Here is a 26,109-nt window from a genome sequence, read left to right as displayed (position 1 = left end):
TTGTGGAATGCGTAAGGTTCTGTTATCTAACTTTGCTGTATGCGCCTTTAGTCGAAAATGCAGTTTCTTTCTGCTCCTTATGGGTTAAGGATGCGAGGGCGGTTTTGCTATAGAGGACAGAAGAGATGTGATCAGGAGGTTTATGACCGCCAGGATTACTGGTCCTGGGGGATTGGCAAACACCATTGAAATGTCTGAACCTGAATTTTTGATAGATAAGCAATAATAAGCAATAATCACGACTCAGTTAAATCTAATTGGCTACGATACAGCCACTGCGCAACTGATATATATTATGTATTATTTGGCGGAATTGTGAAGAGCTCCATTTTGGTAACTCCCTATTTAATTGAAAAAAAAAAAATGTCCATAACATTGCTCGGGCCCCCGATTCCAATGAACGGTCAAAACTGGGGCCCGAGCAGTCACACTGTGGGAAGTCAAACTGAAAACAAAACGTTTGTGTTGAATCCTAGCATAACATCTGCTATGTGTGCTGTGTGTCTATATGAGTGAGCAGTGGAGCTTGGAATGTTGTGCGAGGCCTGGAATGGGGTGAGTGTAAGGGCTTCAGGAAAGGACGGTTGAGGGACTGACAGGGAGAGAGCCAAGGGAAGCAGAAGCACATCACCTGATCTCCTGTCTTACTTTCCCACTGTAACTGGAACAATAAAGAAGAATTTACCTTTGTTATAATCCTGGCTCTCGTGTGATTCCTAAGCTTCCTACCTGTGTCTTTACCACACCAAGATACTTAATTTTGCGATCAGACATCCCGGATCCTCCAGTTTACCTGTGAGCTACGCCGAGCTACTATAGTCCCTACTTTTAAAAAAGGATGTTAGGGTTATCCAATTGAAGTATAGGCCCATTAATAGCTGGATGTCACAAGTAAAATCTTTGGGGCGTTAATACAGCTTACCAAGTGGGCATATGGAAATGTCATTGCTAATACGTATCGAACCGTGTTTCACACAAATATGAGCACCATGGTGAGGCGTCACAAAGGCTTTTTATTAGCCCCTGTCTCCTTAACGTTTATACAACTGTCAATGCGGAAGTTGCAAAAGCACAGGTTTGTCCCCCGAATTTGGAAATATTGTTTGACTCGCTTATGCAAATGAAATAAAAAATGTTGATCAAACACCGGTTGGTTTATTGGGAGTTATTGCTATAACATTGACATAGTGACAGTTCCACAGCATACAATGCAGTGGCAGAGGGAAATGCCGGCTTGTTTAAGTCTTTTGTCACAACATTTGAATGTTTCTATTTTGTCTCTCCTAGTTTTAAAAAGTATGTTCTTCCCTTATTCCGTGGAATGTTCTAATAACAATAATGCATCCTTCCTTAAGCCATTACTAAATGGTAATATCCCTTGGCTCTCGCTCAGGTCTTTAACTTGGGCGGAGGGCGCATTACCACCTGGTAATGCCCTCTGAATGTGAAATGATTGCTTAATTAACACACAGATTGCATATTGACATTCTCTCAGCCAATATGAATGCTCGGAATAGTCTATCATCTCTGGTAAATACCTCATTCGAAGGATTCTGACTTCAGCATCACCCGAACAAGCAGCACAGAATAATTTGTCTTCAGATATGTAGAGGCAGACAGGGACATAGGCAGCTCAATTCTGCAAACTAACAAACAACACATATTAATTAAATTAACATTGCAAAAAAGGTAGAAGGCGCTCCTCTCCAGAAAGAACATGGCATGATAACCTGTTCTGAGATGAGAGTTTTCAGGACACGCTTTTTGCTCACTGTACCTTTCACAGATGGGAAATATCCATTTGCATATCAGTCTTTGTCCCGCCCATATGGGCAGTCCACCACTGAAATGCTATGGCAATTCCTCTCTGAATAAGACTTCCAACAGCAACCCCATACACGTGCTCAGCCTTGTTGGGCCTCATCAGTGAGGTGAAGCTGTGCCTCTCTGAGCACAGTGAGCAGGGAGTCCATGTCTGGTTGTCCCCAGGTAACTCAGGGTGACCAACCCCAAGTTCCTTAAAAATATTACAAAAAAGGTAGCAGGCGCTCCTCTCCAGAAAGAACATGGCATGATAACCTGTTCTAAGATGAGAGTTTGCAGGACATGCTTTTTGCTTACTGTACCTTTCACAGATGGGAAATATCCATTTGCATATCAGTCTTAGTCCCGCCCATATGGGCAGTCCACCACTGAAATGCTATGGCAATTTCTCTCTGAATAAGACTACCAACAGCAACCCCATACACGTGCTCAGCCTTGTTGGGCCTCATCAGTGAGGTGAAGCTGTGGCTCTCTGAGCACAGTGAGCAGGGAGTCCACGTCTGGTTGTCCCCAGGTAACTCAGGGTGACCAACCCCAAGTTCCTTGCAAATATTACAGAAAAGGTCGCAGGTGCTCCTCTCCAGAAAGAACATGGCATGATAACCTGTTCTGAGATGAGAGTTTGCAGGACACACTTTTTGCTTACTGTACCTTTCACAGATGGGAAATATCCATTTGCATATCAGTCTTTGTCCCGCCCATATGGGCAGTCCAGCACCAAAATGCTATGGCAATTCCTCTCTGAACAAGAGTACCAACAGCAACCCCATACACGTGTTTCAGCCTTGTTGAGCCTCATCAGTGAGGTGAAGCTGTGCCTCTCTGAGCACAGTGAGCAGGGAGTCTGGTTGCCCCCAGGTGACCAACCCCAAGTTCCTTGCAAATATTTCAAAAAAGGTAGCAGGCGCTCCTCTTCTCTCTCTCTTAAATTAACATTGCAAGTAACTTGTGTGTGCTCATTTCTTTCAAGAAGTAAAAACACTTTCCTTTTTAGTCGCACAACTCCATGTTCTTAATGGCAGTGGCAGGGGTTATTAATGCTCAGGATTTTGGCCCTTTTCCCTAGGTATAGCATTTGACTTCCCTTCTGGCAACAACTTGGGTGTGGGTCATTATCTCTCAATAATGACCCCTCCACTTGGTCTATAAGGCTTGATAATGCATTGTAGCTAACCATAACGTGCAAAATCCACACCCTCATCCAATATAATAAAAGGCCATTTATATTTTGTCCAATGTAGTCATGTGCAGTAGAGACTGCCCACTTTGCCTGTTGTCACCACTAGAGGGAGCTGTTGCCTTAGCAAATAAGTGGTTGCCTTTGCTAATATGCTGTTGCCTTGGGAAACATATAAGGCCAGATGTATGTTTGTCTGGTGCAGTCATGCGAAGTAGAGACTGCCCCCTTTGCCTGTTGTCACCAGTAGAGGGAGCTGCTGCCTTAGCGAATACGCTGTTTCCTTAGGAAATATGTAAGTTCAGATGTATGTTTGTCCGATGCAGTCATGCTCAGTAGATACTGCCCGGTTCTCCTGTTGTCACCGCTAGAGGAAGCTGTTGCCTTCGGAATATGTAAGAGTGAACATTTCTCTCTTCACGCAGTGTGGCCCCTGTACACGGGATTTCACACTGGTACAGATATAAAGAGGAACACAGTGGTGTGAATAAGTGACTTACAGTTGGCTTTGAAAAAGCTGAGCTTTGAACTGAGGACAATACCGTTATCATCAGAAAAGACTGGCTTGCCTCTCCAGTGTTATGTGCAGTATGTTGACAGCTGAAGATTGGGCACAGGCTGGTCCTTGAAAATTAATCGTTCTATGAAGTGCAACAGTTCTATTTATTTCCCAATCCTTTTTTTTAGAGCAATCTTTTTTATAGAACCCATTTCGCAGGGGTAATGCTCTGACCTGCGTCCTGCCGTATCAAGCTGCTACCCGCGACACTTGCCCTCGCGCTTCGCGCTTCAAGCCCGCAGGATTAAAAAAAAATCTCCCTGGGTGCATCTGCTGTACGAAATTAAGTCAAATGATAGGTTACTATCGCGCTGCAATCTGTGTTGAGTTGGTGAGAGAGATCTGCTGTGACTTCCCCATGGAAGGATGAAATCAAAGCGAAAACACAGCTGCTCCGTTTTCTCGCTCTGAAATTCCGAGAGCGCCGTGGAGTGCTCAGTCCAGATTTGTGTTCTCTTGGCACAGGATGGAAAGCAGCAGCTAGCTTGTGATTTAATTAGCTCACTCCAGCAGATGCACGGAATATGTTTCCAATAAAGTTACTTTCCATTGCACCCTTCCTGCAAGCAAATGCATTGCATAGAGTGCAATTATATCACGGGAGACGTTGATTTTATCTGCTGCTGTGGCATAGCACCCCCAATGGAGAGGTTGTTTCATAGAGGTTTCAGTGGGGTGAGCTATTTATGAGGTACATATTGAGACTGTTGCGATAATTCTTGAAGTCAGGCTGCAGGCATTCAAGTAATGGGATGGAATGACATAAGGTTGGGACTTGTGTAGGCCATATGATATCACCTACACTTCCATTTCTGAAATGAGAAGACCTCTGTCGGGGAGCATGCACCAAGCCAAGTAGAGTAGTAATTTTCCATTCACAGGGCCTTCCCCAGAGGCTTTTAGACTTATGGCCTTAGGGGCTGGTGGGTATCCCCCGTTTACTGTCCTTAGTACCCTGGTATCACACTCAAGGTCCTTAAAAAACGAGTTCTCTTAGGCGAAAGGGGCATACAATTGTGCACCCGTTCAACAAATGGAAGTGTGACACAACAGAAGATGGCCACCATGGGAACGCAAGAGGGGATCTCAGGAGCAGGTTCCTTCTTACTTTCCATGATGGTTGGGTGAAGCCCTGGTGCAGTCGGGGGCTTGACATGGCTGATAGTAAGTCCGGGAATAAGAGGGGGTGGGAGAGAGGCAGCTGTAACAGGTGAGGAGTAGTGATGGGGAGACGGGTCAAGGAGGTACAAGGCTATGGTCAGCCCTGTGCGGGCGGCATCATTCAGCTCCGTCCGAATGAGGGCCACTCCAGGGGACAGAATGGCTGGATCCTCTGCTCTGCTTACTATACTGTGAATATCACAAGGGTTGATCTGTATTTTAGAGCACTGTGTGCACTATGTGAAAGTGTGAGGGTCTTGTCATGATCATTACTAGGGGTTCCACTAGGGCATGCTTGGGGGCATTGGTCGTAGTGCATATTGACAGACCATCAGTGCATTTATAGGATCACATCAAGTGCATTTCTTCTGAGTTAGACTTTTTTTAACACACATTCTTGAATTTCTTAATAATAACTTCACAAAAACCAAGTTGTGGTACCTTTTATTGAACTAAACGAACAATGGTTCATCTGATATCCCAATGTGTTACTATGCAAATCTTCCTTTACAAAATAATAATTAATACATGGAAAGAATGATCTGAAATAACCACACAAATATAAACTCCTCTGAGAAACAAAGCATCTTACATTGGGGACAATAGAACAGTGGTCAGGATCCATGCCCCTAACCCTACCCTAGCGGAAGCTCCGGTTGTGTTCATCACCTGCCAACACATTTTTGTAGCCTCACATTGAGAAATGTGAGGGAAAGGGAACCCACAATCCATGGTTTGTGAGCATCTGATGTATCTGTTTATATCGTGGTGTCCTTGCATTAAATAATTGTCGGGTGCAAAGTCTGTTTCAGAACATGAGATCTAAAGTCAGGAAGCACACCAGAAGAGCTGGAGGTTATACCCAGCTTTTGATTGCATCAAACTCAAGATGCTTGTTGTATCGTTCAGTTACCCGTGCACATCACGCAATGTAACATTAGTGTTAGCATTCCGTCTGCTTTCCCATTAACTGTGCATAAAATGAGTTCCCGAGATACATACTCAAATAGCCATAGGCTTCCCTGCGGGGTCTAGTTGCCGCCACCAACCCAGAAATTTAAATCTTTACAGGTAGGCCTTTTTCAAATAATCAGTTGCTCACTCTTCTAGTAAATAATAGGTGTATGGCTCCTTTTGTTAATTGCTCTTTCATGGCTATTCCCTCTGTCATTCGAGCGGCATTGTGCACTATTTGCGTCATGTTATGATACAAAGGCATTAATATAGAGTGGAAGCCATTGTTGGTGTGACTGTTTAATGTTCTCGCCTAACTGGGTTTTACAGGATCTGAGAAAGTATGCATTTGGAAAAGCATTAAAACATTAAGAAAGCATTCCTAAAACAGCTCGTTGTGAGGGACAGCGGAGCCTTGGAATGTTCAAGAAGCAATTCCGAGGACACTTCAGAAACAGTAGAAAGGTCTATCTGCAGACTCTGTGTGTGGTGGGTGTCTTCATTAAATTAGTGGCTAGAATAGACTGTGTGAGGGAGTTCACATTGATTGTGGACATGCCAGAGGAGTCACTGTGCTAAACTAGAAGTGTGTCCTAAGCAGGAGGTTGTGTGATTGGAACCCAAGCTATTGATTGGATTGTACACGTGGGCTGCTGCATTTGTTTCTTCAGAAGAAACAGTTATTAAAGTACAATGGAAATTGTATGGGGCGTCGCTGTCTTGCTTTGCCATACAGAGTGCAACCAGGGTGCATTTGGGCAGATTCCAGATCACCAAGGGAATTTGGTCAAGCTGTGGTGAGGCAGGCGAATTGGTTAGACTGCTCATGGCAAGACAAGAAACAGGCCTGTTTTAGTGCCTTTTGTTGGTTTATAAGGTCTATGAGGTCTGCCTGTGTACTGAGAGGGGCAATGCAAATGATCAGCCGATAGGTTGGATGGTCGGAGGTAAAGCAGAGCGTGGGTTAGGTGTGGTCCAGAAGCTGCGTTTAAGCAAGGTATGGGTGTTGGGATGTTGGGAGGACAAGAGGAAGATTTTGGTAAGTGCAGGTTTGGTGGAAGATTTCCAGCAGAAAGGTTGCTTTATCAAGCTAAAATGGAAGCACCTGACAATATTAGGAGGTTCCCTGAACACTTTTGCTTTTATCAAGAGCACATATGGGGTAAACACCGGGAAGCCAATACCAATAACCAATACGATTGTACAAACTCCAATTACTATTTTAGGACACCTATCTGTGTCAAGCCATGCCCCGAGCGCACAAGGGTGTTCCATAACCCACACTTTGCGATTCTATGCAAAACCATAAAATCACTACCATAGCACTGCATACATTCTGAGATCATCCAAACATCCAAAGACCATCTGAGATGTTGGCCAGATAGTCATGTATTAAGGCAACTCAGGGGAATCCTAAAATATACTCCTTTCATCATCAAGCTCCAGCGTTCTTATTTTCTTTTAGATCATAGGACCTGAACCCGTGTTGTGATATGTTTCTCAGATTCTAAATCAAGCCATCTCTATCCTTTTGCGACCTGTTAACAGCTCCATACCTTGGGCCCCAATTAAACGACCTTATGTTGCAACAGATGCTCAGCCCCAGGGTAAGGGCTCCCACGGCTCTTTGAAATGCAACATCTGATCGCTAATGCAGTTTCTGCTGCAGATCTGCAGGTATAAGCTGCAGAGTGCTGCAGGCAGAATCAGGGGGAGATTCAGAACAGCTGAGGAGCAGAGTGCCTAATGTGAATTACCTTGCAAGGCACCCATACACGAGGTCTCTGTCGCTGCATTGAACAAATAACTGCCAAATGCGGATCAGGGTTGAAAGACTGTGACGGAAATGTTTGAGGGAAAAAAGACTCAAGATAGTTGTTCCGAAATAATCTTCAGTCTTTTCTCCCCTTAAATTTCCGACTTGGCCCCTGTCCCCGCCCCCACTCCCAACTTGCCTTGCAACAGCTGCCAACTCACTGTGCCCCTGCAACGCCTGTTCCCTTTCACTTCCGTGCTCAGGAAAAGGCGCTGCAGGGTCCTTTCCATTTTCTTTTTTTGGTGGCTTTTTGGGTTTGGCTGCGGGGGACACCCTTGCAACCCTGGCTCACAATATAGTGAGCAAGGGTGCGTGGGACACACCTGCAGCCCCAGCAACGGAAGCATGTTTTGGACAAACTTTTCAGCTGTTCGGAATTTTCGAACGCCTGAAATTCGGCTAAATCACACATGCAGGCTTTTATTGCCTGTCATTTTGGATGTTCCCCCTGAATGTCACTTCTATTTCCCCAAACTCCATATCATTTTCCATTGCCCTAAGAATTGGGCTGGTTCATGTTCCTATCCCCAAATATCTGTCCCATTTCAATCTTGTTGCCCAAGAAACTGCATCATTCCACATGCAATTGCCTCGCAAACTTTCCTTTGGGCAGGGAACGGCCCCACGTCTTCACCAATTGCCCCAGGAACTTCCTCATACCACACTAATTCTCCCAAGAAGTGTTTCATATTGTGCGCCATCAATCTAAGAATTGCCCTTTTCACAACAAATAACCAGAAGACCAGCCATATGGCATGTCACATCACACAAATAACGTGCCCATGGCATATTCAACCACCCCATAAACTGCCCCATTGCATTGCCATATCCACGTGTATTGACACCAATGTCACTTTCATGGCGTCTGAACTGCCTGATGCCACCTCCTGTCCTCTATGGCCCCGGCCACGCACACACACGCTCACTCTCATTCATACGCCAAACACATCTTTTCTAAATCCCACTACTTTTGTATTGCCGGGCAACTCACGTCTTCCAGCTCACATACATGCCAACCCTCCCAATTTAGGTGGGAGACTCCCGATTTTTAGGTGAAAAATATTGCTATTTTTCAAAGTCTCCCGCCTAAAATAACTGTAGCCCCAATTCATTCCTATGAGGAAATATGTGTCTCCCGATGTCCCTGTGGCAATCTCCCTCCCAGGTGCATCTGAATGTTGGCATGTATGAGCTCATGTGACGCGAAGAAATGGAAATCAGGGAGGGAGGCCTTCATCACCACTCTTCATTTAGCCTGGCTCCAAGTGAGCAATTGGAGGCTCTAGGGCAGCACGAGCATATGGCTGTCTGCGCAAGTATACTGCTGTGAGGGTTTCCCACAGCCATATGGGCATCATTGCGCCCAGAGAGGACAGCACCATGGGCATTGTATAAGTCTGTGGGATGTTTTTACCCATGCATCCGAGCCCGACCACAAAAACTGTGCAGTACAGGCATTGAAAACATCATGATAGCCAGAGCTTCCCAGAAAATGCCCAGGGAAATGCATGAAGAATAGGCTGCCACCCATTTTTGCCGATGTTATGGGCACAGAAGGGCACTGCCTAAAACCACCATTGGACTACCCACACAGTAGCCTGAAACCATTGGGAATGGCAATGCTGATTGCCAAAAGCAACCTAGAACTGTGGGGAATTCATTTTCTTAAATCCCCAAAATGGTTGCATTACCAGTACTCACCACTATCAGAAAGCCGGCGTTTTAAAACCACCAGACTTTTGTGTAGAACTGAATAAATGAACCCAAAGCAGGCCAAAGAAAGACTTACTGAGAGGTGGATACAATGTAAAGTTATATTCTGAAGTGACTTGAATGTTCATAACAAGACTGGCTGAGCTCTGCAGGTCTGCAGCAGCCCAACTGAAACTGGATTTAAAACTACCAAAAATCGAAAATGTTTAAATTAACTGAGTGACCTACTTTTGAGTGTCACATAGTTTGTCACTGTTGAAATGTCATAGTTTTGAACTTAGAATCAGCATTCTAGCTGCATATGTAAAAATTGTCTTGACTTAAACTGGGGAACAAAAAGTGACATTTTATCTGAAACCTGGCTTAATGAAACTGAATTCTGCCCACCAGCTACCCCCGACAGGAGTTGAGACTTGCACAACAGCTGTGTTCCCAGGCCTAGCTGCCTTTTGCTGTTCCCACCAAAAGGGATATGACACTTCTCTGATTGAATTACCTGGGCTCTGCAGGAAATTGAACAAAGCCCTGTCCTGACTCAGGCAAATGTTTATTGGGGGGGGGGGGTCGTAAAAGTGGCTTCCTCCTGGAAGGAAAGGGGAGGAGCACTGCCTGTGAGAGCAAGCTGGCTTGGCAGAACTGGAAAAACCAGAAATTCAACCTTGTGCTGGGGGAAACCACACCCCTTTGGGGCCAGAACATAAATCTAAAAAGATGGATCATTCATAGAGCGGACTTGTGAAAATTTTACAAGTGATATCATTATTCTTGTGATTTTTCTGTGCACATTTGAAGACGTGTTAGGACCCGGTGGTATGTTCAGGGGGGTTTTTAGCGGAAAAGAGGATATTACTCTAAATGTATGTATGTTAAAAATCTGACACTCCACCACCTAATGCCCACATGCTTTGCGAACATTTGTGTAAATGCGGGGACAAATCCAATATTGGTAACCCGACCAAAAAGTGAAATATGTTGCCATTTTTGAACCCAAGCTCCTAGAAACGACAGAATTGGAACAGGGGCTACCATCAGTAAATGCATGATGCGTGTATGCAATGCCAAACAACTGTCTATCTATGAAATATGTCTATTAGGATCAGATATAGATTGTGTGTAAAGTTGACAGGGGTGGGTCCGCTGTTAGCAGAACCAGAGAGCTGACCCAGATCACTGTGAAGTGCCGAGACCAGAACCGGAGTCCAGTCCGAAAACCTGACCAGATCTGTGGCGAGGCCTAGTTCTAAATATATTGTGAGTACCTAGCAGAACTGTGCAGAACCAATCTCTTAGTTAAAATAATATAATTCAATCTATTTTAATCTAACCACAACTGCCTCCTAACTGTCACCTGTCATTTGCAAAGCTGTCACCTGTCATTTTCTATCTGCAAGCTGTAACCTGTCGCTTTGAACTTTTAAAATTTCAAATCCAAAAAACTACCTTTATTTAATAGTCCGTATCTCTGGAACCGTTTGTGCTAGGAACTTGGTTTAACTTTCCTCTGAAAGCTTAGAATCTCAACTTTCCAACAAGCCTAGAACCGACTTCCTACTCCGCTTACTTTTGCCGTAATCACGATTCTCGCACTCGCGAATTTTACCGCGATTTGCGATTTGGTTAAAAATCCAGCCACATGTGAAAACAGCAGCTTCCTTGCTTTCCTTGCTAAAAATTCGTTTGCCTCTTAAGAACCATCCCTGAATCATTGCTAAAGTGAGCCTGAACTCACCCCAAGTATATTTCACTCACCCTGAACCTCCTAAAGGGAATTAAAACCATTTTCAGCATATTTCTCACTGCATTGTCACCATATTCAAAGCATTTTGCCTGTGTTTCAAAACTCATATCTGTTGTATAAGCTGCTGGGGGGGAATTGAACTGAATTCTATTTGATTGCATTCTTAAGAACTGTGTCATCTTCATCTCCTTACAGTGCATAAAAGGGGGGGTGAATTGTCCAAGAAAGTGATTACATTGGCCCTCATTAGGACCCTGGCGGTAAGGGGTTTGCGCCAGCGTTAGCTGCGCCGACCCCTTACCGCCAACTACGAGTTCCCATAGCGCCATGGTCATTTTTCCGCCCGCTTTTTGCGGGCGTAAAAATCCATGGCGCTATGGGACCTCGGTGTTAATTACGCCACCGTAGTGTACGGTGGCGTAATTAACACCTTCCCCACTCCCATTGAGCCCTATGGGGCCGAAATGGGAATGGGGAAGGGTAAATGGGTCAATGGGGACTTACCGCCCCGCCGACCTCGGAATGGGGTGGTAAGTCCGCCATCCGCCATGGCGTAAAGGGACTTTGCGCCATGGCGGAAAAGTCCGCCGATGGCGGAAAAAATCCGCCAGGGTCGTAATGAGGGCCATTGTCTTTTGCTGAAATCCTATCAAATTAATTTCTGTACTGCATTTCATTCCGCATTGCATCCATTTGAAACCATAAAAGTATTGTTGCTATTGTATCCATCCTATAACCACTCATCATTGATTATAAAGAAGTGTGCTAGTGCCGGGACTATCCATTATTGATTACTGCTCAGATTAAGTGTGATATTCAATTATTAATTTATTATAAAGTGTGATATATATATATATATTGTTTAAATTATCAAATACACCGTTTAAACTTGCAAAACAGAACTACTTCGTGGCTCAGTGGGGTCAGGGGGATTCCAAGAGAGGGGTGTTATATAGGGGTAGTCATCCAGAACGCATGAACTGGACGTAAAGATATATCAATAAGGGTTTCCATTCAGTATCCTAGACTAGGCATTGACTTAGCTGTAGTGTTGAATTGAATCCTCTTACAAGTCACTGTTGCAAGGTGTTTTTTTTCGTAGTCCGGTTGGCGAATTGCAGTAACTGCAACCAATTATGTGGCTGTGGCTGCCAGGAAGATGCCAACACACATTTTTGTTGAAAAAAACATGAGGCTGGTTGAAACATCTGAAACCTAAAACCTCTGCAGATGTAAAAAAACTTTAGACTGTGAGGAAAGGTGAGAAAAAGCATATTGTTTCCCGCTGACACAGTGGGCCATTAAATCTAACATTTTGGAATGTCTCTGCAACAGTGGTTTCCACTTATTAGATTTGGCATGCTTAGATCTTTGGTCACATTACGCATTACATGCAAACATTTGGTGAATAACCTGGCTTTGCTTGAAATGTAATTTCTGAGCGATGAGAACTGCTTCTCAGCATTCGAGTTTGTGTCTGTTCCTTTCAAGCTTCATGGCCCTGTAGATGAATGAGGCCATGCAGCACTGACTTCTTGCATGCGCTCTTCCTGCAGCCAATGGAATTGAAAGTGGGAGAATCTCTTCTCTTTTTCTTCCTTTCTATTTAAAAGCAATGTCCCGCTTGGTGTCTGATTTTCTTTGCTCATTTGTCATGTGACCACCATCCGATGATGAGGTCTTTGGGACTTTGGAAGCTAATGGCACTACCATCTCAGGTTAATATTTTCTGTTAGTCCAATGAAAGGTAGCAAAACCTGGATTGTTTAGGCATATGTCCAAAATGGAAGGGTTTCTGTGCCCCTGGACTTGCAGAATCACATAACACCAGGTATTTACAGCCAGGGAGTGATCTGGCGTCCTTATAATGTATATAGGCCTTATGTATACATATGATCAATGCTAGCAAACAAAGGGTTTTATATATGATTTTTTTAAATATGAATAAAGAAGAAAAATAATATTTCACTTCTTGCTCTGTTTGGATAAAAGCAATTCTGAGGAAGTCAGAACAGATGGTTCTAGGAATGTCAAAGGTGTTAGAAATACAATAATTAACATATTTGCTGCATTATGAGTCCAGCTGTAACCCTGCCGGGTTGCTGGACTCATAACATTTGACAGGCACCCACCTTCCCTGTGGCAACGGGACATTACAAGTCCCAGTGTACCCGGAAACTAGGTGCCAGTAAATGTAAGTCCCACGGGAATGGGTTCATGGAAGCATTGGCACCGTTGCTAACGGTGCAGGTGTTTTCGTGACGGCTCTGCCTACCATGGCCGCTGCACCCGGCAGGGTCCGATCTGTCGGGCGCAGCAGCCCCAGCAGGCAAACTTGTAATTTTCCGGTCGGGAAACAAGGGCGCTGGTAAGCTTACTGTCACCCTTGTTGCCTGACCAGGAAGGTCGTAATGAGGCCCATTGTCTGAGTAATTGATATCATATATACGTATTGTGCCACTTGTGATGTGGAATGCCATGATTGTGAAGGAAATTATGAAAGGCAAAATGACAGGATGCATTGTTGGATCAGAACACCATGACTACGGGAAGGTTAGGTTGGAATGCATGCTTGTCCACAGACGGAAATAACGAAATAAAAACACATATACCAGTGTGTTGAGAAAAATATGTTTAAACAATCTTTTTGGACCTACCTGTGGCTTGATGGAAAGCAGGAAGGAGGAAAGGAAAAGAACAGGAGCAATGACAGAGCCTCTCTTGCCGAGGAGTGAAACGGCCATGGGAATGAATGCTAAGATTTAGGACTAACGTTTGCAAAGCAGGGAATGAGAACGAAGAAGGCATGTGACTGCATATCACCCAGAGCTCTGAGAAAGCAGACAGGCCCTGCCCTAGCAACACACAGGTGCAACAAAGAGAGTGGGGGCAGGCACTGCGGGTTGTGCACCAGCACTCACAAGTGATGGCAGTGTCCACATATTATCGAGGATGCCACCAGGGGAAATATTGTTCCGCTGGTACGGCAATGATGCTAGTGGGCCTCCTCGGTGACAGGGCCCATCAAAGAAGATATGTGGGCTATGGGGGCATGGCAGTGATTGCGGGGACCCCTTAAGTCATTAGGCCTTTGTTAACAACAAGTGCGGTGCCATGGGCACAGTGGTGCCATTGGCGGCCCCTCAGGGCACAGGCCACCAAAGAATATCCTTGTTGCCGCAGCAGCTCGGTGTGAGTAAGCGAGACCACATGGCATATAGGGCCACCTGAAAGACTTTTATTTGGCATGGGCCTTGCCTGGGCGAGGAGGTGTCCCATGTGGTGGGGGGAGGAATCACAAGGATGAGGACAGTACCAGGGGCAGACCCAATCCACCATATTAAGGACAGGAGCTCAGGTACTAAAAAGGGGTGGATGACATCACCGACCCCTCCCAGAAATGCAAGGAATAGGTATGATTCGAAGTAGGACATGGAAACAGAGCGGTACAGACCTTTAGGTGAGGTAGAGGAGGAATGAGATGAAGTGGGGGGGAAAAGACACTGGGCCTCATTATGAGTGTGCGGGTCCAGTAACAACGGTGCCGGTAAGCGTACCAGCACCGTTGTTACCGGACCGGCACACTCCGAGTTCCATGGGCGGCTGCAGTCCCGCCTGCCAGGTCAGACCTGGCGGGCGTCATGGCAGCCACCCACAGACTTTGACGGAAGCACCGGCACTGTTGCAAATGGTGCCGGTGCTTCCATCCTCCCCATTCCCATTGGGTCCTGTGGGACTCAAAATGGGAATGGGGAGTAACTTTTTCCGACGCCTGGCTTCACGGACCACCGGGGCTGTAATGCCCCAGTGATACCCTGAAGCCAGGCGTCGGAAAAAAACACATCTCCGGCAGCAGTCTGCCATTTTTACCAGCATGGCTACCGCCGGGGTTGTAATGAGGCCCACTGACACAGAACAGAGTGGAAGAAGGATAGACTTGTGTGGCGGAGTGAAGGTGAACATCGTAATGGGGAGAGGATGTGGGACCAAAGAGAATTTTAGGTTGAGAGTCTGAAACTCATTGAAGACCCATCTTGTCGTAAGTGAAACCACAGATGTACATGTGTTTGTGTCACATCTGCAGACATGTTATATTATTTTTCTTCTCTGGGATCCTGATGCCTAAAACTGCTTAGATCCACTCTCTATGTTACTACAAAAAGCGGCAATCCAAATCTACATCACACACTAGCCCAGTGTGTATCTGGTTTGATTTAAAGTGGGCTCTGCAGGAACCATTGTGAAGCATTACTTTGGGTCTGAACTCTTTTTACTTTCATGTCCTGCATGTTTGACCTTCCGTGTGCCACCAGAGACAGTAATTAAATCATTAGCATCATGTAGGTACCTCTGTTAAGCACTTACATATGAAATCTAATAAAATACTGGATTATCTGTAGATGCAATTAGAATAGGCTCTAGCAAATCAAATCCTGTATTCGAATTCAAATACATTAGCTTAGTTAAGAGTTTTGGCTCTTCTAAAAGGTTCTCATTAAGTAACACAGACCACTCAGGTCACAGGAAGAGAAACTTGGGAAGCGACCTTTGGGAAATCATTGCAGGAGAGGATTGATGCATCCACAGACGCACTGGCACCACCAACCCTTTGGTCCCACTCACCTCCACATTTGTGGTGCCTTGTAGAATTCACTTTCTGTTGCATGCCACATTCCAGAAAATATGATGATATGCTTGCCACCCCTGTTAGATGTGAAGAAAGCATCAACGAGGAGGTGTAACTAAGCGGGTGCTAAAGAACCACCTAAGAGACAAAGCAATGAGGCTTCACTAGGCTGTTAGCAACGAGAAGTCGCAATTAATATTGGTGCTCCAGCCCCACTGATGAGGCCAAACTATGTTGCATAGATAGACCTGCGGTATTTCCCATCCTCCTTAATGGCGTCCTTTTCTACTCTACCTATCCGGCAATAGCCAATCACTTATACGCCACAACTAAAATATGAATGCGGATAGGGTCCCAGAAATTTTATGCTTAAGTGATCAAAAAATATTTGACTTCACGAATGATAACTATGTTTTCTGTATCTCTGGCCCCTCGCGCTGGAGACACTAGGCACGTAGATAGCAGATACGGTTGTGTGAAATGCAAGACCATTTTGAAACGTTCCACTATGCTTTTGGGGTTGCTAGTGCACAAGCCTGGCCATTTGCATGGACTAGTAGTGTGTTTGGTTCCTCAGCACAGCAAATGTTTGGTATTAGATCATGTGTACATGGGTGGATGTGGTATATTGCTGCCTGCATGCGGATGTGGGTATGGGTGCTTTATTTTGGTATGTGGTAGTGTTTTACGGAGTACTGATGTTCCGCAATCCCTTGCCCATCGGCTAGATGAGGTTTAGTCTACAGTATGGGGAGGTGGAGATTGGGGATTGCACTCAGTGGGTTGTTGTACATGGGAAAGGTGGCATGGCATTGCACTCAATGTATTATCTACAACGGGACCTTTTAAGGCAGACTTCCAAGAACACCTTGTGGGTGGCACCGAATGAAAAAGATAGGTCATTTTTGGCATGATGCATATGCTGATGCGTGTACTGAGAAAAAACATGCATATATTACCCAGAGGGATGACGTTTGCAGGCAATACACGTAGAATGGCCCAATCCATGAGTGAGGCCAATTCTAGGCAAACATATGTGCTAAACCCTCACCGATTTTCCATACTCTATACAATGGGAGCAAGATTTAATCTTGCAATGGTCAATAATACATGAATTGTAATTATATATATATATATATTTTTTTATAACGTTCTTAATACCAAAGAGGTTTCTAAGCACGGACCGGACCCCGGATTCGAACCTGTGCTGCTCTTCATCTCTTTCTTCCAAGACAAGCTTGCTAAGGACGTTGTGCTAGTATATCAGATGTACACATCCTTACTCAACCAACAACTCGCATGTTAAGAACTGTATACCTCCCCTACATTGTTCATCCTTATGTGATCAATACAATGAAAATCATTACATTGAGCAGCAATCTCCAGGCTTACGCAAAGCCTATGTTCCTGAATGAAAGGTTGCGTGAAGCATTTTACATGAATTGGCTTCCTTTGCACTGGCATAAGAGGGTGTTTTGAGGACATTGTAGATTAGAGATCTGCAGCATGTGGCTGTCACGCTGCTTTTAACTACTTCTCCCTTCATACTTCACTGTTCACTCTGCGGCTAGGATTGATGGGAGTTGAAGTTTTGAGCCTCTGGAAAGCCAAAGGCTGAAGACCACTTTTTGTTCATAGTTTTCACATGTTTAGAAGTTGCTGCTGTTCAGATTAATAAAGCAACATGCCATTTAATGTAATGTTCCAGCTGTTCTGCATTCATAAAGATGCCATTACAATAGTATATATTCTTGAACTAAACTCTTAACCTAATATGCCGTTGTTATGTTTGGATATGCGCTTTTTAATTTGGATTCCATATCTTGCATGTCTCTTCTTTTAAGATTAACTGTATCCCGAGTATACGACAATACGTGCACATATTACTTGTTGCTGAAATCATCCAGGATAATGGGCATACCGCTGATGGATAAGGCAGTGTAAATCCATCACCTGGCAGTGCCTGCATACAAGCTGTTAGTCTGGGATACTGGTCTAATTGAATTAGTCTAATCATAGACGCCTTGGCAAAGTAGTGACGCACGTATAAAATAACGCTGAGAGAAAATGATTGCATTGAACGTGGTAATCCCGGCTCGGGCAGCTTACTGTCCATTAATGTTAAAGCAGAAAATGCTAAATATGACAGGGAACTAATGGGGATGAATACATGAATGCATCTCACAGGCACCAAAGCACAGGACAGGGGGGCGAAAATCGGGCAATTAGCCAGGTTGTGATGATGGCGCCTTTGTCCTTTGCAAGGACAGCATTTCCTTCTGTAAACACTGGCTCTCTTCCTTCTCTGTGCTAGGCCTCATCCGATTGCAAGAGCTCATCAAGGCTCCATCGCGTTACAACCTGCGCCTCAAAATCCGCCAGCTCCCCATGGACACAAAGGATGCCAAGCCTTTGCTGAAGGAGATGAAAAGAGGCAAGGAGTTTCACGTCATCTTCGACTGCAGTCACGACATGGCGGCGGGCATTTTAAAGCAGGTAATCAGCCCAGTCGAAATTGCTTAGTGTCTTTGATCTCTGGGAACGACAGCTTATTCACCAGTTAAAGACCTGAAGGCATGCCTCGTGACAAAATACTACTGTCAGTACAGCAAGGGCAAACAATCATGACTTCAGTTGGTATTCTTAATCATTTTATATTGCTACTGGGTGTAAACAATGCGACTTTGAGTGAATAGTTGTATACGTTTTATAGACACATTTGTATTACCTAAATATTTGGTTCAGTCCGATATATAGTTTGCACTGCCATTTGCACTGGGAAAATCATTGCCAGGCTGTACATATATATTGCAGTAATGCATGCTTGAACACGGTCAATGGTCTACCTTCTCTAAATTTCTAGTCCTAGTTGGTCAATGTTCTACCTTCTCTAAATGTCTAGTCCTAGAAGGTCAATGTTCTACCTTCTCTAACTTTCTAGTCCTAGATATCTTTCGTGCTAGGCCAAACTTGGCTTCTACTGAAGATAACAATGATCGTTGACCATAGGAGTTCTTCCATGTCTATTTAATGATTGAGTGTTTGCACAATTGTGTACAGCTTTTCTGTGTAGTAACAGTAGCCAATTCGCTTGGCACAGCTCATCTTTGCAGCAAACATGATTGCATGAGACATACAATCGGCAATAAATTGTAGGGTTGTTCATTATACCAAATTTGATTTCATCACATAGCCAATGATTCAATCATCTTGCTCGAACTCCAATGGGAAACAATCGGTCCTTATTCCTAACCACTAGTAAGTACAGCTCCATTATCAGTTACGCACACACAGGCGGCATAGCAGGAACGCTATCTAGAACTAGGAACTCTCTATATGACACAAAGAGAGCAGGCAGACATACATGTTTCCCAGATTACCGTTCTTGGCAAGGCTGTCATGGATTCTAAATCAAGACTGCGCCAACTCTGCTCACCTGCCAAGAAACGTTGTGCTTGAAAAGAAAGTACATATCAAAATTTGTCTGCACCGGTACAAAGTGAATGTGATCCAAGCTGGTGCCCGATGTTATAAACACTTTAACTAGCCATATGTATCTACAGCCAAAGGAGCAAAGTCGACGTATAAACATGCCGTATGGGATAAACGGTGAAAGTCCTATTTCAGGCATGTTGGAGTGAAATATCTGCTAAGGTTGCATTGCTTGCCATGCTTTGATAGAATCCAGGCACAATAGACAGAATTCAGAGGATATCACATCGATGAGGTAAAGAGGCTGATGCTCGTTATGCCAAGTGTAGGCACAGCTGTTTTGGCACTAACAGTTTCAACGCGGCACCTTCCGCGCAGCTCCTCCTTCAACATGCCCTGTTGGCCGCGACACCGAAGGGGCACCTAACATCTTGAATATACTGACTTCCAAAAATACTAATAAATGTAGTGTTCTGGATATATTCAAGGTATGCACAGCCCACTGAGCAAGCGAGGCTGACAGCACAGCCTCACTTGGTGAGCGTGCCGTTCATCCATTCAATATACTGGCATCCAGTGTTTTGGACGTCAGCATATTGAAGATATGGTGAAAGATCAGCGTAGATGGCACACGGCCCTTCTGACTGAGGAAGGGTTCCTACATGCAAAGTACAGCCATTGTGGGGATAGGGTCACTTTATGGGTTGCTTTTTGTAGGGCAAGGTTGTCTTTGTCTCAAAACTCTATTTTTGGGACATCACAATATAGTTGTGTGGTGATTGGAGGAGGCAAGAAGTGTGTGAGCGTGTAACATGTGTCAAGATCCTCTAAGTTGATCCAACCTTTTCTGTTGATTACATTGCAATGAAGGTGGAATGGCTGTGGGTGCTGCACTCTATTATAGGGATCTAGCGTTCAAAGATGAATGAATGTGAGATTGAAGTGCTTGTGTATGATCCCGAGAGGGCAGCATGTCATGAAGATCATTACAAAGTTTAGCCGGTGCACGTGGCAGCATGAAGGACCTCAATGAATGTGGTGGCAGACTCTTTATTAACACGAGGTGATAGGTCGAGCAAAAGGAGCGTGCTCACTGATGGATCACTTGGATGAGCAGGTTTCTTAATCCATACTGCTTCCCGTTATCTTTCGATTCTCTAGTTAGGATCTTTTATACGCTATAATCGGTGTGTTGATTTTTAAGCACATTGAGGGCTGGTTAACAAATCATATTTTCCACTACAACTGGGACCCGTCTACAATCATTGTAACATTTCTGAATTCCGTAAATTTGCAGGTAATATGGGCCCACAATTTGAAGATTTCCTTGAACCACCTCTGAAATTTCTGACAAAGTAAATGAAAAATAAGTCATCAAATATATATATATATATATCAACATGGCCTGTGGCCATCTTACAATATATCTTCCAAATATTGTGAATTTCTGTTCATTTTTTGACATTTTGAAAGGGTAAAAACCATAACATATTGCCATTTTTATTCACAGCAAGGCAATGAACAGAAAAAAACTGATTTTACAGAGAGTGTAAGGTCCTGATTTAAAACAGGATTTTACAATGGCGCATTCCCATTGAGAAATGCTTTGTAAATCAGGCCCTGAATGATGTTGATTGAACAGGACGGCAATGCTGATGAATCCTGAGTCACTTCGTTTGAGATGCTACGTCCATATGTGTGTGGTAGCACCAATTTGACCCTTAGCCTCGGAGATTAAATAGGACATGATTACACCTAAGAAGCAGTGTGTGAGCTCACAACTACCTCTTTTCAGCATCTAATGGAATTCTATGGAAAGGTCAACCCTGCCTACACTTCCATTATAGACAGCAGTGTTCTGACACATATGTATGCACAGCAGCGCAAAGGTGGCACTTCACCCTTCTGATACCGTTTCTTTTGCACTGTGTTTGTAATGTGTTGAAAGGTTTAACCTTCTGCAATCTTCCGTTAGAACACACAATTATATACATTGTTTGTGTGTCAAGCCTTGTGCCACACACAAAACACATACATTTTCAAAATTCTTTTGCGTTGATTTGATTTATTTTTGGTCAGGCACTAACACCCACACTAATGATCCGCTGTCGCATGTGTTCTTTTAACAGGTGTCCCTCCAAAAATGTTTTAGGTTTTTAAACATAGTGCAGGCTTCTTTTTTATTGTATTCATAATCTGACACACATTAGAGAATTGTTTTTCAATTAGGCTCTTCTCCAATTAACAATCCGAAAAAATCCCATATGATATCAAAAAGGTTGACGTATTTTGACATTTTGTATATATTTTTAGCTCCCGTTAATGTAGTTAAGAAAACTTATGGTGGCTGAAATGAGCCACTGATCATTTGGGTCAAAAAAGCCTTTTGTCTGACTTTGCATTCATTGACTCTAGTTTATAACATACTTCGAGGGCACGCTACCTTGAAATCTGAGTGAAATTATTTAGCTAAAATGTGCAACTGAGTGATTTCAGTTTCTTTTTTTGTAAACACTTTGGCAAAAAATATCTTTTTAGTAGCAAATACTGACACTCATATTGCAGGGCAAATTTGCCAAATTTGCCAAATTTCTCAAATATCAATTTTATGATGACGATATTCATATTTCAAATTAAGAATTTACAAAAATCAATATTTACATAGATGTGCCTGCACTGCAACGGCTCATCATTGATAATGATCTCGAAATTTGCAGAAACATTTTTCAGCATTCTTAAAAATTCACACTGTCACAATGAGCTTTCAAAAGGGCCAGATTTTGGTATTTTCGACTTTGATATTGATATTTTTTTATTTGTATTGTGCTTGTACACAAGTGTTTCAGAACGCGAAAAGATTGGAGTTGATAAACAAGCTTAAGTATAGTTGTCATTTGTTGTGTCTATGTTACAATTAAGCAATAAGCCCCAAGCTGCAGGAGCATTACTGAGTCAAATAATGCCCCCACGGCGAGGGGCTTATTGATATTAGTACCCCAGCCACAAGACTAGGGTACTAATAGCTTTGTTTTTCTGTTCCGAAACGCTGTGGCGTTTCGTGACAGCAAAAAAAAAATAAGTTAAAAGAAATGGCCGCCGGGCAACGGAAAACGGAGTCCTTTTTCCATTTCCATGGCGGCCATCGGGAGCAGACGCACTGAGAACAGAAGTGTTACCAGAGCGTTCACTCTCAAAAAAGGACCAAAAAGAAGGTAACTGGGGCTTGAGAGGGAAGGAAGGGCATTGTTTGGGGGGGGGGGAATTACCTGAATCCCCGGCATGTGAGGATGGCAGCCTTCAGCCGTGTGGTGGCTCGGAGCGGGGATTACCCTGTTCTGAGCCTTCTCAATTGCGGAGGGGCTGCCACACCATTCCCGCCTGGGATGTGAAGGAAGCTTAAGCTTCGAGGTATTCTGCGTCGGGTAAAGCCCCAGCGAGAGCCAATCAGATTGCGTGTAACGATCTGATTGTCTCTCGCCGGGTACTAACGTAATTGATAGCGCTCAGCTTCTTATGGATATATTGTAAGAACTATGCAGCATGTTGCAATAAAAATAATGTGTATTACAAAATACTTAATCAGAGATCAACTGAAGTAAACATAAAACAATCAACTTTTTAGGTATTGCACAAGCTGCTTTGAAGTCAAAGGAAATCAAAATGCAAAAAGGTGCTTTTGATAGAGACTCAACCACATTAAACTATTTGTGTGATGTTTTACTTTTTCTTGGAAAACATGGGATTGTCATTACTCAACTCTCTGTACTTGTGTCTCTTTTATTGTGTTAGTTGCCAAAATTAAGTCTACTTTCTTTCACCATCTATTGTTCAGCAAATGAAGGTAATGATATCATTATTTTTCAGCACACACACTACATATAAGCCTACACTGGCGTCGCTTGAGTTGGTTGTGGTTGCTGTGTTTTGTTAATTAAGACTGGATTAGACCAAGGTGCACGAGTCAAGATGGTGTGAAAAGATATCACTTGGAAATCACTCACTTGCAATATAGATATATGTTAAATCTTGGTTGGCAAAATGTTTAAGAAGCCATGCATTGCAAATTATTGCTGTTCACAAGCATATCATGACTCAGCGTTCACAATGTAAATAATTGGTCCTTTTGGGACATTTATGCTCAGTCGCATTGTAAATCATTTGCAATAAGGAAACAGCCTTTGGCGGACACTTCTTGAATGTAGAGGAGAGTAAGCATGCTCAGTATATCGTCCTCTTAGAACTTCAACCCGCACTTCAAGTCACTGCAAAAGGCCACATCCGCGTAGTATCCTTCCTCTTGAAAGCAATGGAGACTGCACACCGTTCAGGATTGTACCTTTAGAGCAAGGGGTCTGCAACATCTGGATCTCCCAATGTTTTGTACTACAGAATGACTCCTGTGTACCCTTGAAATGTACTATGCTGTCGAGGATTGATGGGAGTTGTAGTCGCAAAGATCTTGTGAGCCAAATGTTGCAGACCTCTGATTAAACATAATCTATAGAAACTCACTGTTATAAGCATACATGTGTATATTGCTTTCTGTGCTGGTACTTCTAGGTGCAGTGTCCAAGCCCAGCCACTCAAAACAGGGAAACTGTCTCAGAATGTCCTGTGCTGTGCCGTCCTGCCATATGCAACAGTGCTTTATAGTGATACAATATGTCTAATGAGAAGATGCAGTTTTAAAGACAACATTCTACGTAGATGTCTTACTTTGATACTATGCTAGCCAACCTTGTTGGTCATTGCAATAATAGGCATCTCCTTGATCAAATGGCCATGCCATCCTAAGTGCCACCCACTGCTCCTTCCATGTGAACACTAGTTTACTACTATCAGAGCTATCAGTGAAAGGGCCACAGAAGTCAAATGCAAGTGTTCCTCAAAGCACATCTACTTAAGGGCGGCTAGAGTGGCGTATCCAGAATACCGCGATGCTCCGCGATTAATCAAGGGAAAGTAATGTCTGTGGCATAAATATGCCGTTAATAATTGAGGAGCCTAAAATATGTTATCAAATGCATTCCTGCTGCAGATGAAAAGTACTGCCGGAACTTTAAAACTAAACCCATCAAGGTGCATTATTTATAAGGCACCTAATGGTTTCTTACTGAAGAGCAAACTGTGCCTTTCACAAGGTTCACTGTCAGCAAAACTGAAGTATACATGTTAAGTAATTGGAGGCAAGCGAAGGATGGCTTGCCTTTCAAGTGATCCGTCATCTTTAATTCATGCCCTGACCTCTCCTCGCTTTGCTTTTTTGGGGCAGGCACGTATGGTCTGGCCGAGGACCCCTTGAGTCATTGGTGCACATACAGATACGTGTGCACAGTTAACTTGGCTGTCACCGTCGGATCCACACTGGGAGTCGTGTTGCCGTGGACCCCCCTAATCACAGTTGCCCATGCGTTACACCTGCTGCTTTCTATACAGCCTTTGCTAAGTGTGGCACTGAGGCAGTATGAAGCCAGAGAATGGGCATGCAAGCCTGTACATCATATATGGTGGTTATAACATGCACATAAGCCATGTAGTGGCCTTTTGTGTGAATTTGACGCTGCGCCTGGCCTATGATGGCAGCAACTACACATGTGAGGGTGCCATTGCATAGGATGACTATAACTCCCACATGAAGCATTAACAGGTATTACATGCCATTTCTGGGGCATTTGAGGCTGTGGTTGTCATATGATGACACTATCGGGGCATTTACCTTTCCAATGATAGCTTTAACCCTAATCTTGGGCATTAGCAGAGGTTGAATCACATTACTCTGGCCTTTGAGGCTGGACTTGATATTTGATGCTAGAAACTCGACATTAACTCTGTACCTTAATTATTATGTATATACCTGGCTGTTGAAACTATAGCAGGCATGAGTTAACAGCATCTGTATGTAGGACAAAACACCTGGCATATTAAGGTATCACCTGGGAATGTGGGGCTGTAGTTTGCATACCCCTACAAATGGCACATGATGTAGTGCCCCTGACCTATGTTAGTTATATTAGTTCTACTAGTTGATCCCTTGTCATATTACAACCACAGCCATGGCATTATCAAGGAATACCCTAGTTTAATTATAGTGAATAACTAAAGCTGGCCAAAGTGTATTAATGTACTATTATGTTATCCACCATGAGCTTATATAATATGTATTTGTTACATCTGTGATGGCAAACCTGGTGGCGTCATAACTGTCACATGGTGTCAATCTCAGTTTTTTTGTTTTGTTTGTTTATTTGTTTATTAATTTGTATAGCGCACCTGACCCAAGGGTATATGGGCGCTTAAGCTTCGAGTTACAGTCAGGGTAGGGCACAGTTGTACAGTGATGAAGCAAAGGTATACTTGACAAGATAGCAATTAGTGCATAGACAATAATATTCTGACATAGTGCAAAATACATTCTTGCAGAGGGTATGCATTCAATCATGGTAGGTTAATTGTTGAGTAACCAGGTGATGACCTTAGTTCTGAAAGGCTGGAAGGTGGGTGTAGATTTGATATCCAGTGGAATGGTATTCCAAAGTTGTGAAGCCAGAGCTGGGAAGCTGGAACCACCAGCTCTTTTGAGGGAGAATTTGGGCACAGTCAGTTGTAGTGTATTAGAGGATCTAGTGGTTCTAGTGTTCTGTCTTAGTGTAAATTTGTCAGTGAGATAGGGAGGGGCAAGGCCGTTGAGTGCTTTATAGGTGAGGCAGATGGTTTTTAGATCTATTTTTTGTTGGATGGAGAGCCATTTGCATGCAATTCTGGTGGCCGAAATATGTTCTCTTCTGGGAATATTCAGGGCGGCACGGAGTGCATTATTTTGTAGAACTTGCAATTTATTAATTACCGTTTTGTTGGCACCTACATAGAGACTATTGCAGTAATCTAGTTTAGATTGTATAAGTGCTCTGGCTAAGGTGAGACAGTTGTTAGTGGAAATCAACGGTCTACAGGCCCTGATTAGTTTGCCCGTGTAGGCCGTGGCTGAGGCAGTCATATTAATTTGTTTGGCTAGATTAGTATTCGTGTCGAGGTAATAACCAAGGGTTTTTACACTCTTGGCGATAGGGATGGTGTTGCCGTCAATGGTAAAGCTAGTGTAGCTGGGACT

The 26,109-nt window shown here is 43.7% G+C and overlaps 1 protein-coding gene across 2 annotated transcripts in view; it reads left to right on the top strand.

Moving 5' to 3' along the window:
• GRIK2 (glutamate ionotropic receptor kainate type subunit 2) overlaps window positions 1–26,109 on the top strand; it is a 2,093,351-nt gene that overhangs the window by 603,048 nt on the left and 1,464,194 nt on the right. For both annotated transcript variants that reach the window (XM_069606522.1, XM_069606523.1), the window contains exon 4: window positions 17,884–18,065. In XM_069606522.1, coding sequence (XP_069462623.1) covers window positions 17,884–18,065 — 182 coding nt within the window. The remainder of the gene's footprint in view (window positions 1–17,883; window positions 18,066–26,109) is intronic.

This window comes from Ambystoma mexicanum, chromosome 4p (genome assembly GCF_040938575.1).
Source record: "Ambystoma mexicanum isolate Mex_15411 chromosome 4p, UKY_AmexF1_1, whole genome shotgun sequence".
Lineage (NCBI taxonomy): Eukaryota > Metazoa > Chordata > Amphibia > Caudata > Ambystomatidae > Ambystoma > Ambystoma mexicanum.
The sequence above is the reverse complement of the archived record's forward strand: the minus strand, read 5'-3'. Positions and strand labels throughout refer to the sequence as shown.